This window comes from Lepeophtheirus salmonis, chromosome 12 (genome assembly GCF_016086655.4).
Source record: "Lepeophtheirus salmonis chromosome 12, UVic_Lsal_1.4, whole genome shotgun sequence".
NCBI classification, from domain to species: domain Eukaryota; kingdom Metazoa; phylum Arthropoda; class Copepoda; order Siphonostomatoida; family Caligidae; genus Lepeophtheirus; species Lepeophtheirus salmonis.
The window spans coordinates 7,625,138-7,638,162 of NC_052142.2; the positions used below are offsets into that span (position 1 = coordinate 7,625,138).

General features: G+C 29.8%; 1 protein-coding gene and 2 long non-coding RNA genes across 4 annotated transcripts in view; 1 reads left to right on the top strand and 2 right to left on the bottom strand.

Moving 5' to 3' along the window:
- LOC121126839 (uncharacterized) overlaps window positions 1–6,876 on the top strand; it is a 91,623-nt gene extending 84,747 nt beyond the window's left edge. For both annotated transcript variants that reach the window (XM_071892120.1, XM_040722184.2), the window contains 2 exons: window positions 486–686; window positions 738–6,876. In XM_071892120.1, the coding sequence (XP_071748221.1) occupies window positions 486–686; window positions 738–1,010 (474 nt within the window). In that variant the 3' untranslated portion in view covers window positions 1,011–6,876. The remainder of the gene's footprint in view (window positions 1–485; window positions 687–737) is intronic.
- The window catches only part of LOC121126954 (uncharacterized), a 64,616-nt gene that overhangs the window by 25,705 nt on the left and 25,886 nt on the right, over window positions 1–13,025 (bottom strand). The window contains exon 2 of the long non-coding RNA XR_011782681.1: window positions 6,223–6,705. This is a non-coding gene — a long non-coding RNA (uncharacterized lncRNA). The remainder of the gene's footprint in view (window positions 1–6,222; window positions 6,706–13,025) is intronic.
- Window positions 9,270–12,863, bottom strand: LOC139906773 (uncharacterized). Its single transcript, XR_011782682.1, has 2 exons — window positions 9,633–12,863; window positions 9,270–9,579 (listed from the first exon to the last, which is right to left on the bottom strand). It is a non-coding gene; the product is annotated as an uncharacterized lncRNA (long non-coding RNA).

Here is a 13,025-nt window from a genome sequence, read left to right on the forward strand (position 1 = left end):
TCATATTTTTTTAATTTGATGTGGTGAGCCAGAGAGTACTTTAGTATCCAGAGCGTTCACCAACTGTGCTTTAATTGCACACATTAGTTTTTGAACCTCATTAAAAGTCACATTCATTATTATTTATATGTATTTTCCTTTTTTTTCTCATTTTTTAATATGAGCTCGTTGTTAAAAATCTTGAATAGTGAATCAGTAATAAAGAACTTTTATATCCCTGGTTTTTTTAAAAAAAAGCCAAAGACTACTAAATTCAGACATTGTATCTATTATATTTTCTTGACTTTAGTTATTTTATGCATAATCGGATATCACAATGAAGTTGGGAATATATTAATATCTAAATAATTAAAAGCAATTTAATTTAAGACTTTTTAGGAAAATTAAATTTGAAAAAAATAAACCAATTAATCATTTGCCTCAATTTCAGAATGGTACAGTATTTTTATTTGAAGATTGAAATAATCACATTTTATTCCTTTCAGAAAAAAATTGAGCAATTACATGAAGCTGCTTATTATGGTTATTTGAATACTGTTAAGTCATGTTTAACACGTAGGAGATTAGCTATATCTAAAGATGGAAGAGGTTATGGAATTATGCATAAAGTAATTTTTTTTGGCCATTTAGATGTTGCTCATTGGCTAATAGAAAAATATCCGGAGGTTCTGGAGGTTAAGGATAGGGTAAGTTATTCATATTTGATTTTGATTTTTAAAATTCTAGGATTTGTGTAGGAAGGAAGACTACCTCTTCACTACACAACAGTCAACGATAATGCGCTCAAAATTTTTAATCTCATATCATCTACTACTAATTTTAATCCAAATGTTCAAGACAACAATATGCGTACGTATATGTACTATAAAAGACATCCAGAAGAGTTAAATATTCCTTTATGGAATCCTAAAAGTATTCCGTGTTCTATGATTGAAATAGAAATTGCTAAAAAGAAACGAATTATCAACAATGTTAAAGACAATTTAAACAAAAATAGCTTACAAAAATAAATTAAACTGCATTATTATCCTAAAATTGTTAATGTTATTTTCATTGTCAACTGTTCATTTCTAATGAGTTATATATGTCCAGTGTCTATGATGTTTTTCCAAATATAAAATAATTGGCACATTATTAAATGTTTGAATTTCTTGGAATGAAATGAATGCAACATTTTTTTTTTCAGATAACCTTTTGGATTGCATTGCAAACATAAATATTAAGAGGTTAAAAAAATGAAATTTGAAGATTTGGCTCTTTTTGTAATTGCTAATTGAACATAATTATTTATTTACAAAAGCTGTTATCATTATTGTTTTATTCTTGATGGGAGAACAGTACGTGTAAAGTAATTAGTAGTGTGTGAAAAACGAAGAGTAACTCTTAGGATTTTTTTTTTTTTTTGGTTAAAATAATTTATTTATATTCTACAATACAAAGTGTAAATAATGAATACATATAAAGATAAAAGTAGATCATATAAATAAAAAGTCACAGGACAATAAGGTTTAAAAAAACAAATATAAATGAACATTATAGTTCATATGTAATGTCCTGAAGTAAAATAATATTATATAATATTTTTTTAAACCTAAACATCAGCTAAAGTTAATAAAAACGACGATGTATTCTTATAATTGACTTGATGAGATTAAAATATTGCACGGACCCCGAAGGAACAAATTTGATGATATATCCGGCCCATGCCCACGACGAAGATAATGAAAAAAGGATTTTGATAGAAAATGCTGAATATCGAGCAGCTGGGCTTATCATTTTAGCTCTTTATTCTTCAACGTGTAATGGAGAGTCAATAGTTAATTTTTTAACAATCAATGATTTAACATTTAATAAAGCGAACTCCACGGCTTTGTGAAAAGGAGAAGTATTTTTATTTCTCTTATAAGCTCCAAATATTATATTTGCCTTTATTAAGTGAAAAGAAATATCTTCTGTCACACAAACGTTGAATTAGTTAAAATATTTGATTACCTCAAAACTGGGCAATCAGCTAAAGCGTCTAGGGTAGAGTCGAGCATAAAACTGCAGTCTTTGCACGTATAATAAAATTTGATATTGTCAGTGTAAATTTGAAGTTGTGTTGTAAATTTGGTCCGTCAGAAATTCACTAAATTGATCAGTGAATTCAATTTTCCCATGAAGGAGGAAGATCGAATAGTACCATATATTTATCTGACACAGACTTCACTCCCACTGATGAATTCTGGCAAAAGCTCATTTTCATAAACCATAGTTTCGAAGGATTAAAATATTTTAGAAACCTCTCAAGGGGAAGACAGAATCTCCCACTTCAAAAGATAGATTCCTGGGTTAAGTCATGATAACTTAAAATTTTATGATTGAGAGGAGTCTTTTCTAATAAAAACAGATTCTCAAACTTATTAACAAAAGGCATTTTAGTCCTATTTTCCTTAATTATATCAATTGTTGAATCTGAACGACAAGTAGGCCTTCCTTTCCATAAAACTCTCTGAATATACGCTTAAAGTGGCAAAAATACTTCCAAGTCCCGATTAGTTAAAGGTTTTCTCATTTGGATCCATTCATAATTGTTTTTATGTTATTTGTGTTGTTAGACTTGTAGTAGAATTGAGGATCGACATCGTAGATAAGGAACTTATGGAATTGTGGAATCTTTACGAGGCATTTTCTGATAGTAAAACAATTCTTGCTTTTTAAAGATCAAAAGATTTGAGTGTCATGTTTAACCAACAATATTCTAATAAGATCAAGAATAGAAAATTTCTTTGTTATTCTCGAAAACTTTGTGTGTGTACGTTCGCACACCGATGATTCCTAGAGAAAGATACTTTATGTATATGGATTTCACCAAAAGATTCCTAGGTTAGATGGAGTAATTTTCATGGACACAAACTGCGTCGATGGGTAATTCAGTTCAAATTTTTGAAAAGATTTGATGATCGAAAGAGAGTTTTCTTTTAGACACCTGCATAATCTTGTATAGTGGCCTCTCTTACCACATCTTGTGCATTCGACGCTTTTTGCAGGGCAAACTTTCTCATTCTTATGAAGAAATTGGAAACCACACTGTCTACGAAATCTTTCTTGAATCTTGTTCCACGATCTTTCATGGCTTTGACTTTGTATTTGCGATAACACCCTTTGATACTAAATCATTTAGACCCTTTTGATTATACATTGCTGTTTCTACTATTCTCCATTAATATATAATTCACATATTTTATTTGCTACATCAAAAAATCTTAATTGTGGTTCTCTATACTTCTGGACTCCGGTCCATTTGATCTTCTTATTAGATGTAATTCTTGAATGTTCTTTCAAATAGGAGCCTGATGCAAAAATTATTATAATTTGCATTTAACTTACTCCCATGCTATTTATAATGTGTTATATCCCCCTTGTATACTGATATTTGTAACCTAACTTTTATATTATGACAATTAATACTATTTGTATCATACAATAAATTACCACAAATATTAAGACACTTTTTTTATAATATTATTTTGATTGAATAGTACTAAGTTACAGCTATATTTTGGTGAAGGAAAGCATCTATATGTAGTAAATTTTATGATAAGTTGCAATTAAAAAAAAAAATAATAATTAAGATATCTTATAAGTATTTTCAAAATTACCCATCGACATCGGCCATCAATTAAGATTTATAACTAAAGGTTTGTTTATGTCCGAAAGACAGAAAGAACCACAAAACAGAAGAACCACATAGGTAAGTTGTATTTGCGGGTGTGCTTGCGCAAAGCACGATTCCCACAACTATATACATAAGGCATGGATCGTTTACGTCTTACTATACATTGGTAGGGTCGGCCCTTCGGCTACTCTGATTTCGTTGATGCAGATAGTCATCATTGGAGAGGTGATCGAAGGTTTGCCTTCACTCATTTTTAAAAATCTGATTTCTGTATTACAGCGATGTAGGAGCGTTAGACTTTCAAGTTTTTTTATAGGTTGTCTACACATGTCTGCCGTTCTATCATCGTAAACTGGATTACTCCTATTAGCCTATTTCTCATAACCTTTCCTTCGGAATATTAGTCTACCTCAAAAGTCTTCCTTTAATTGTTCAGATAGAGTTGCACTGATTAGATATAAGTAAACATTATAGTATTATATTTACTCCAGTGATCTAGGAACCTTTTTCGAAGTCCATATACATGAAGTTTATTTCATTTTTTTGGAACAACCGAGCGAGTTCCTCCGCTCATTGAGTTCAAGATAATTATTTCTCCTGAGTGCGTTGTCGATTGAGCTATGTTGTTCCATAAAGCTATTATTATATCAAGGTCTCCTAAAATTTTAGTACCTTGTTGAGATATTCGTATTTCAATTACCCCCTCTACTAGTACACACCAAAAGACACCCCCTCAACGTCCTCGGTTATTCGGAAAGGAGGGACAAAAACAGAAAAATGTGAAATTAAGTCAAGACTTTCATATTATTATTTGTATTTCAAGTTGTGAGTTGAAGTTGAGAATTATCAAAAGAGCTTCTCACTCTTTAATATCGACTACAAATCTCAAAGGATATAAAGAAGATGAGTTCCTTCAATGAAGATTTCCAATAAAGTGTTACATTGAAGATCAGCACCTCAAACGTTCAATCCATTATTCAATCCTAGAATCAACTTGCGAAGATAGTAAAATAACGTTACAAAAAAATATCGTAAATTGAATTAAAACAATTAATTAGGATTTTCTGCTTATCTTGACTTTTATTTTATATAGTTTTTATTTTGAAACCTCATATATCTCTAAAGAAAATTAAATCAGAGACACTATACTTTATTTTTATTTTAATGTGACCTTAAATTTTGGAATCCTTCAGTATCATACGTGGGTCTCTTTATGGATAATCAGAATAATTTATTAAAAGAAATGGAAGATAATTATTTGAAACATACAAATACATCCCACACACTTTTTTGGGAAAAAAAATCATTCTAGGTACAGTTGGTGTTGACACACTCCCTATGTACTTCTCCACCACAAATATCTAATTGAGCTGTTAAAAAATATTGAAATTATAACCATACGATATCAATGCATATTAGGATTCATATCCATAGCACTTATAAACCAAAAAAAAAATTATATTGTTTGATTAAAAGATCATCATAATTTCAAATCTTTTCAAAATTTAAGGTTACGATGCTAAAGAAATTGAACTGTCCACTTACTCTTCTTTTATATATGTCCAATCACCAATCACTGGAAAATAAGACATCTTGAGATAGCTTTCAAAATCACAAATATATTGTTATGTATCAAATAAAAGGTATAATGGACGTTAATTCATTTATTTATCTAGTATTTTGCAAAGTTTATATCCAATTTGTCAATTTGAATTACATAAATTTTAATCCGACTTTAGCGTCTTCAATCTTTATTACTGCAAAAGAACTTTGTCTTAATTTTTAACATCCCATTTTTTCAATGGCAATCATTAATTCTCTGGAAAGCATGAGAAGATGTTCATATACTCGAATTTCAAATTATACAATTCAATGGCAAGTATTTAAAAATATCAATTTTTACAGAATACTGTACTCTGTAATTCCTGAAAATTTAATTCAATCTTCTTGATGCTCAAGAAAGTTACCTCGTTTTATTGAAATCTCCTATTTTATTAGATCCAAGATTTTGGTGTAGGACATTCCAGTAAAAAAATATATTCATACGCTCTCCAAACAATAAATGAAAATTAATGAAAAAAAGAGAGTCAAAAGTTAAGAAAAAGTACTTTTATATTGCGTAGTAATAAAGGTTAAAGGTGCTAATGTTGGGTTGAAATTGATGTACGTCTCAAGAACAAATTCATGGAAACTGTACAATATACTAGATAAATAAATTTTCTTTAGTCTATTATAACTTATATTTAATCCATGAAATCCCATTTGAAATTTTGAAGGCTCTATTTAGATGACTTATTTTCCAGCAAATGGTGCAAATAAAACGAAGCGATGGATTGGGAAAAAAAAATAAACTGAGTGATATATTAAGAATTTACGTCCATTAAATATAAATGACATGAATTTGATTTTTACCATTTTAGTAATCAATGGGAATCCCCAAAACACTTCTATACTTATGTGCACGCCTCTTGCAAGTTTTTTTTCTCTGTAAATGGGCATTTTGTAACATACCTACTTTATTTGCTCTATTTTTGGTGAAGGTATTATATATAATTGACACTTACATTTATATTTTTATCGTGAACTCCAATCCAAGGTAATTAATTTACTGAAACTCCAAAACACCATGAAATCAAACCGTCATATATTTGGGAAGGTGCCCACTTATAATTATTTTATAAAATTAGAGAGATACATATGTTGTTAAGGCTTGGTACCAAAAATGGCTTGATAAATGAGCGTAGTAAGCCGTGGAGGATTTATTATTGTAATATTAAATTCAATTCATTTGTCTTAAACTATAATTCGCAGTTGCCAGTCTTTGAGTACCTACATAATTCTAGTCGATTTTATAGCTTCATCTTCGAGTTAGTTAGATTTATTTACTCCTTTTGCCTCAGGCAAAGCCAGTTGAAAAAACCAACAACTGGCGAATGGATGACGTTTGACCGTTCTCCCTAATCTTGTTTTCCTTTTTAAATTCCAATTCTATGGTATTGTGATCAATCATGCAACCGAACAGGGCCAATCCGAATTAACTTGACACCCTAAGCAAAATATTAGCAAATAATATATATATTTATATTATAATGTTACACAAAAGTGAATATATTAATAGCCTTAGACATTTATTATATTCTGAGAAAATATAAATACTTCTAACAATATAATAAATAATTAAAAAAATGTAACATCCGTAGCCAATACAAAATATAAAATTGAACTATTTAGAAAAAGAAAACTGTAGACAAGTGTTACAAAATAAAAATATTACAACTGCACGAATATTTGTATAGTATATACAGTTCATATGCTCTTATATTTTCATACTAAAAATTTATTAACTGGTCGGAGCAGTTAAACTATGCTTCCATCGCTGAGGAAGAATCTAAACACCAAATTATGTTACCTGGAAAATTTTCGTTCATGAAAAAATTAATTTTGTTTTATCATCAAAGTACTTCTCATTCGGCCATCAAATCTACTTTTACAAATCTCAGAAGAATATTTTGGATAATAGATGAAGAAGAAGAATTTCTTCAGTGATTTATTCGTGTTTCCTCTGTCACTATAACAAAACTCAGCTTTTTCTCAATTCATGTCGACCTTCCGGAGGAAAGAGTTCGAATAGCGCCTGCATTTACGAATGTAGGCATAGATTTTGCAGGACCTTTTCTATTAAAAAATTATAGGTCTACTTTCAAGTCGTACATTGTTTTGCTTACTTGTGCACAAAGTAGAGCAATTCATTTTTAGTTAGTCTTAAAAATGGAGACAAAAAAATTCTTGGAAGCTTTTCGACGGATGCTAAATCGTAGAGGTGCTCCAAAAACTATAATATCTGATAATTAAACCTCGTTTGTTAAAGTATCAAAAATGTTCTCTTCCATGGAAATGCGTAATTTCTGTTAAAGCGTTTATATTAAGTGGGATTTTATTACCCCTAGAAGTCCTTTTCGAGGAGGTTTTTACGAGATACTTGTTTCGTTTGTGAAGAAACCTCTCAAAATTATATTGGGAAGAGCTCTCTTTACATTCGAGGAAATGTATACTGTATTAACATATATAGAATCATCCATAAATCAACGTCCGCTTACATTTATAAGCTTAGATCTTCAAGGTTTGGAACCCACAACACCTTCTTATCTGTATTTCAATAGACAGCTTGGAGTGCTTTCTAATTTAAAAAAAAGGAACGTAGATTAAAGGTTCGCTACAAATATTTGAATCGTCTTTGGGATCATTTCTGGAAAAGATAGTCCAATGAATATTTGCAAAGACTACAGATTCGTGGAAAATAGAAACGTCATGGATGAAGTTGATGTTAACGACGTTGTGCTAATTTTGGAAGACAACAAAGTTTGTAAGTCACTGAGGAAATGATAAGTCGTGATGGAAATGTCCGTACCTTGAAATTAAAAACTGCTAATGGAAAAACAATTTCTCAACCAGTGCAACGTATACATTTATTTTTAAAAATTACGATTAATTCTTATTTATTTCAATTTAATTAGGTGGATGTTTATTTATTTTTGTATTTCGATCTTTCTTCATATATTGATTATGCATTATGATTATTATTAATTGTAACTATTTTGAGAAATTGATTTCTCAAGGCCGGGAGTGTTGCTGCTGGTCAGACAGTAACTTCATCTGACTTTGACATTCCTTCTTTTATCTATATTTTATTTCTTTTTCCTTTTGTTCAGTTTTTGTCTGTTCGTTAATATGTGGTGTCCGCTAGAATATTCTGAAAATAAAGTAATAAATAAACCAGGATTCTTTGTTTCATATCATTCTTCTTCGTCAAAATAAGGGGTTTAATTTGTGCCATTTCTCCAGAAGAAGTGGATTTAGTGCAAAAGCCGTAACAAAAGCATTGAAATAGAGATTGCCGTAACTCCCAAGTGTAACTATCTTTGCAAATATATGTCAAGATATTACTTTTATAATTGATAAGGTTGTCGAAAATAAATGTACAAAAAAAGTCTCATCTGACGGAGGTTTACGTCAAGAGTAGGATTATCAGACGAAGCATTATGATTTACTGTGAAGATAGTTAATTTATCCTATATTTTAATTTTAAATATTAGATACATACTAGCACAAACACGTTACCTCATAGATATAGTTGATAATAGCTTTATTATGATTTTTGAGGGTATAAAGAATGTATTTCTTAGCAAAATGTTTAATGAAGATATACTACGTATAATAGACTTCGACGTTTTTTATCCGTTACAGTAGATTTGAAAACGTCACACTCCATGAAATTGTAATTCATTATGAACCTTATTCTCAGAATAATAGCTAATGAAACGACAAAGTAGAGTATTTGAAATATATTTGAAGCTCAAAGTTTAAAAAAGAAGGCTTTAATTAAATATAATCTACATACTAAAAAATAAACCATTAAACATTTAAGTTAAATATACAAAATTAAACAATTAAAATCATATAACTATTAATAATAATAAATTATAAATACAGAATATTGAAATAATAGCTCTTCTTCATGTGGAAGTTGCTATATACAATTGTGCACAGGATAGATATATCTCTACCGATGAGATCTAACTAATTATTAATAATAAAGTAAATGTCACAATCATAAAATTAGACAATAAATATATTAATAAAAAAATGTTAGAAATAAATTCATCGTAAAGATTTAGAGCAAAAGCTAATTATGTAGTAATGTCCGGCGATATTACTCCCTATTAAGAGCATCAAAAAAAGATTTTCCCCCGTTATTTAGGTATGCTTATGTAACAACATACTATTATTATTTAAGTGAAGAAACTAGTCTCAGACAAACTAGTTGCGAACCATCCAAAGCTACTACCCCCGTTGTTGTGACCATTTAAGCAGTTGTTTTTACTATTTAATGAGTTGTGTATCGTAATTCTTGATATGTTTAGCTAAAATGGAATCATATTTTATGGTTAGATTTAAAAAAAAATTGAATACTTACTATGAGATAGTACAAAATTCAGAGTTCCATTTCGATATTAGTAAATATTTTATACTTTTTACTGATAACTTGATTTTCATTTGTTGTGGATGACTCAAAACATTTTTATATGTATTTCTATAAATGACATCAGTACCAACATCCTCCATTAATTTAATGATGGTTCCTCGGGAAGGGATAGGTTTACCCGTGTATTTCTCCATAAATTTTTTGAACGTGGATGATTAGCAATGGATAAGGTTATATTACATGTAATAAGCATCTTTGTGAGATCAGAGTTAAAGTTTGACTTGATTTTTTAGATGAATATCCATGCTCTTGATATGAGATGAGGATAATGAGTGGCGTGTAATTCTAGACAGGGAACTAAAGGCACATTTATATCGACAAATCCGACAAACCATCTGTTTCTCATCCGGTAAGTATTTTCCAAATTCCTGGGCCTCCATTTTCAGAAATCCAGACAGAAGGCGACGTTATTTTAGGCATTTTATTCAGTTCTCTATCGACTATCACCATCTAATAATATATTAATATTGAATAATAAAAGCGGGAATGATAACGTTCTTGATTGATAGAAGAAGATATATATTATTTAATGATTGATGCCACAAGTATTTCTTCTCTTCTCCTCGCACGCTTTTCTATTCTTACCAAAATTATCACCCTTACTCATAGATAGCCAATGCAAAATTAAAAATATTTGATTTTATTAAGATAAACTCTTTTTAATTCCTTTTTTTAAATTCGTATTTAATATATTTTCTTCCTTTTTCTGTTACAACAACAATTCGTTTTTTTGTTTTTTTTTGGATTGTTGATTTTTTTTGGTGCATTTTTGAATCGATAACTTATACCTTAAAAAAGCTAAAAAAAATGTTTGTGTCCTAGTTGCCGCCATGAGCACACAATATGAGAAGAAGATTGAGATAACAGCGCACTTTGAGACATGCGGAATCGATCTTGTTTTTTGGAAAAAAATAACTTATTAGATAAATATCAAACTTGCCTTCCAAAGCCCAGAAATCTGGTTGCTCAGAATTTAACAAAGTTTAACGTACGTAACTTAAAATTCTGAGCAACTTTTAATCTGTCTTAAGTCTGTATCTGTCTCCATTTTTGAAATAAATGCGTGTTTATCATTGTTTTTCTAAGTAAAACGTACATCATACACAACAATACATAAATTATTTTAATACTATGTAGGATTACAGCTGTCAAGGTCTACAATGACCAAACCTTCATCCATCATAGAAGACAATTGTTGCAATTGCCAAATTTAAGTACCTAAAAATGTAAAATTAAATAAATAGTAATAATAATGTTTTTATGATTTATTAGATCCTTTGACGATCTTGTACTTTGGAGTCAGTGTACCATTTCATTATCATAATATCCTTTACGTGATTCTTCGTCAAATTATGTACATTTATCTCCGTCATCACACTGAAAACTCTCTTACAATCACAGTTAACAATAAGATAATGTTTTTATTTGAAAAATTCGCTATCGTGTTGATAGTTTTGGAGCCTATTCTTTCATATAATGTTATTCTCTCAGAGCTACTCACAGCTAATCTAATAAAGCGTCATTACAGCCAAGCTGCTCCCCACCCAAACATTCTTCAAATTGTTAGGGTTAACAAGTTGATTTTCGGTTTCTTTTTTTAATATACCGGCGGGACATAGAATATTAGTCACTGGGTATAACCTAGTATTTCTATTAACCTTGCTATACAAGTGTTTTGAAAGGTCCGTCCTAGCTTTTCCTTTTCAAAATCTCTCAATCTATTAACTAAGTAAATAATTAGTAGGAGAAGATGAAAGAGGTATTTGGCGATGGACAGGAAAGGCGCGTTTATACTACGGAAATATGTACTTAATCATTCATAAAATGTTCAATTTCGAATTGATTTCAAAAAATTAATCAGATGTTCAAAAAAGGGAAACATAATAAGGAAATTAAATACAATTAACAACGTTATGTTATATAAAAAACAAAGGGAAACAAAAACGTTACTGATTACTCCAAACGATTGAAATTTAATTATGATTATTCGCCGGGAATTAAAAGAATCCTTAATTAAAATTAATTAATTATTGTACCAAAAATACTTCGTATTCTGGGAGAAGTATGTAAAGTTGCATGGAGACTATATCGAAAAATAAAAATGAATATTCAATTTCTTTTTCATAAAAACAGTAGTATCAACTACGCAAACGACTGTTACATAACTTTGCTTATTAATTGTCACAAGATTGTAGATTTTTGTGACTAGTTTTTATTCTACGAGTGCTGTCATCCTCAACGTTGTGGTTGGAAACTTTTTCGACCATCCTTGTAAATTATGAAATCCAGATGGTTCTTTTATATGAATTTTTTTTCTTGAAATCTATTTCAATTGATGTATTTAGCCTATAATTGTTTTTATTAAGTTAGGAGTAGAATTGAAATTATTTATGTGGAATCGCCATAGCTCTTGGAGAGCATGCTCGGGAGTTATTCAGTTTAACTTGATGTGTGTACGTTCACGCCCTGATGATTCCGAGAGAAAGAAATATACTTTATGTAAATCAAGGTTAATAGAAATACAAAGTTAGACCATCATGTAATCGGGCTTGCTAGAATTTTCCAATTAATGTATCGTACCAACTGCTGGCCAAGAGAGGGAGATTTTGACGTCATAGTGAATAGAAAGAGTACAAAATACAAAGTCACAAAAGGCCAAAATTAAGAACTAGGACTACGTTGTGGGACAAGAGAGATAAGTTTGGTATCCTTGAAGTATGATATTATATTTTATTTACATTTTAAGATATATATATTATTACTAATTGGTTATTATTATTACGATAATAATACCTATTCGCCATTCCGAAAAAGTATCATGTTTTCACGCAATGAAACTGTTAGTTGTGCATCATTTATCATCATTTTCCAAAGGAATGAATTAAGATGGTGGACAGTCCGAAACTGGAATGCCTTGAAATATGAAGAGCGATATCCCCGATTAAAGCTCGTTAAAATCAATTTCTCTAAGATTTTTAAGATTTTGGTCATTTTTAGTCTAAAACCAAATAAAAAATAAAGGAGATAGTCCATAAATATTACTTTTTTATCACATAAGGATTAGCTATGGTTGATAAGCTCAAAGAAAAGGTGTTCAGAAAACTCATAATAGGCAAAAACAAATGGTCACAACAACAGGGGTAGTTTACAAGCATAAATAACGGGGGGTATTTTTTGATGCAATTAGCTTTTGCACTAAAATCTTTACGATGGATTTAACTCTAACATTTTTTTATTAGCATATTTATTATCTAATTTTATGATTTTGACATTTACTTTATTATTAATAATTATTTAGATCTCATCCGTTGAGATATATCTATC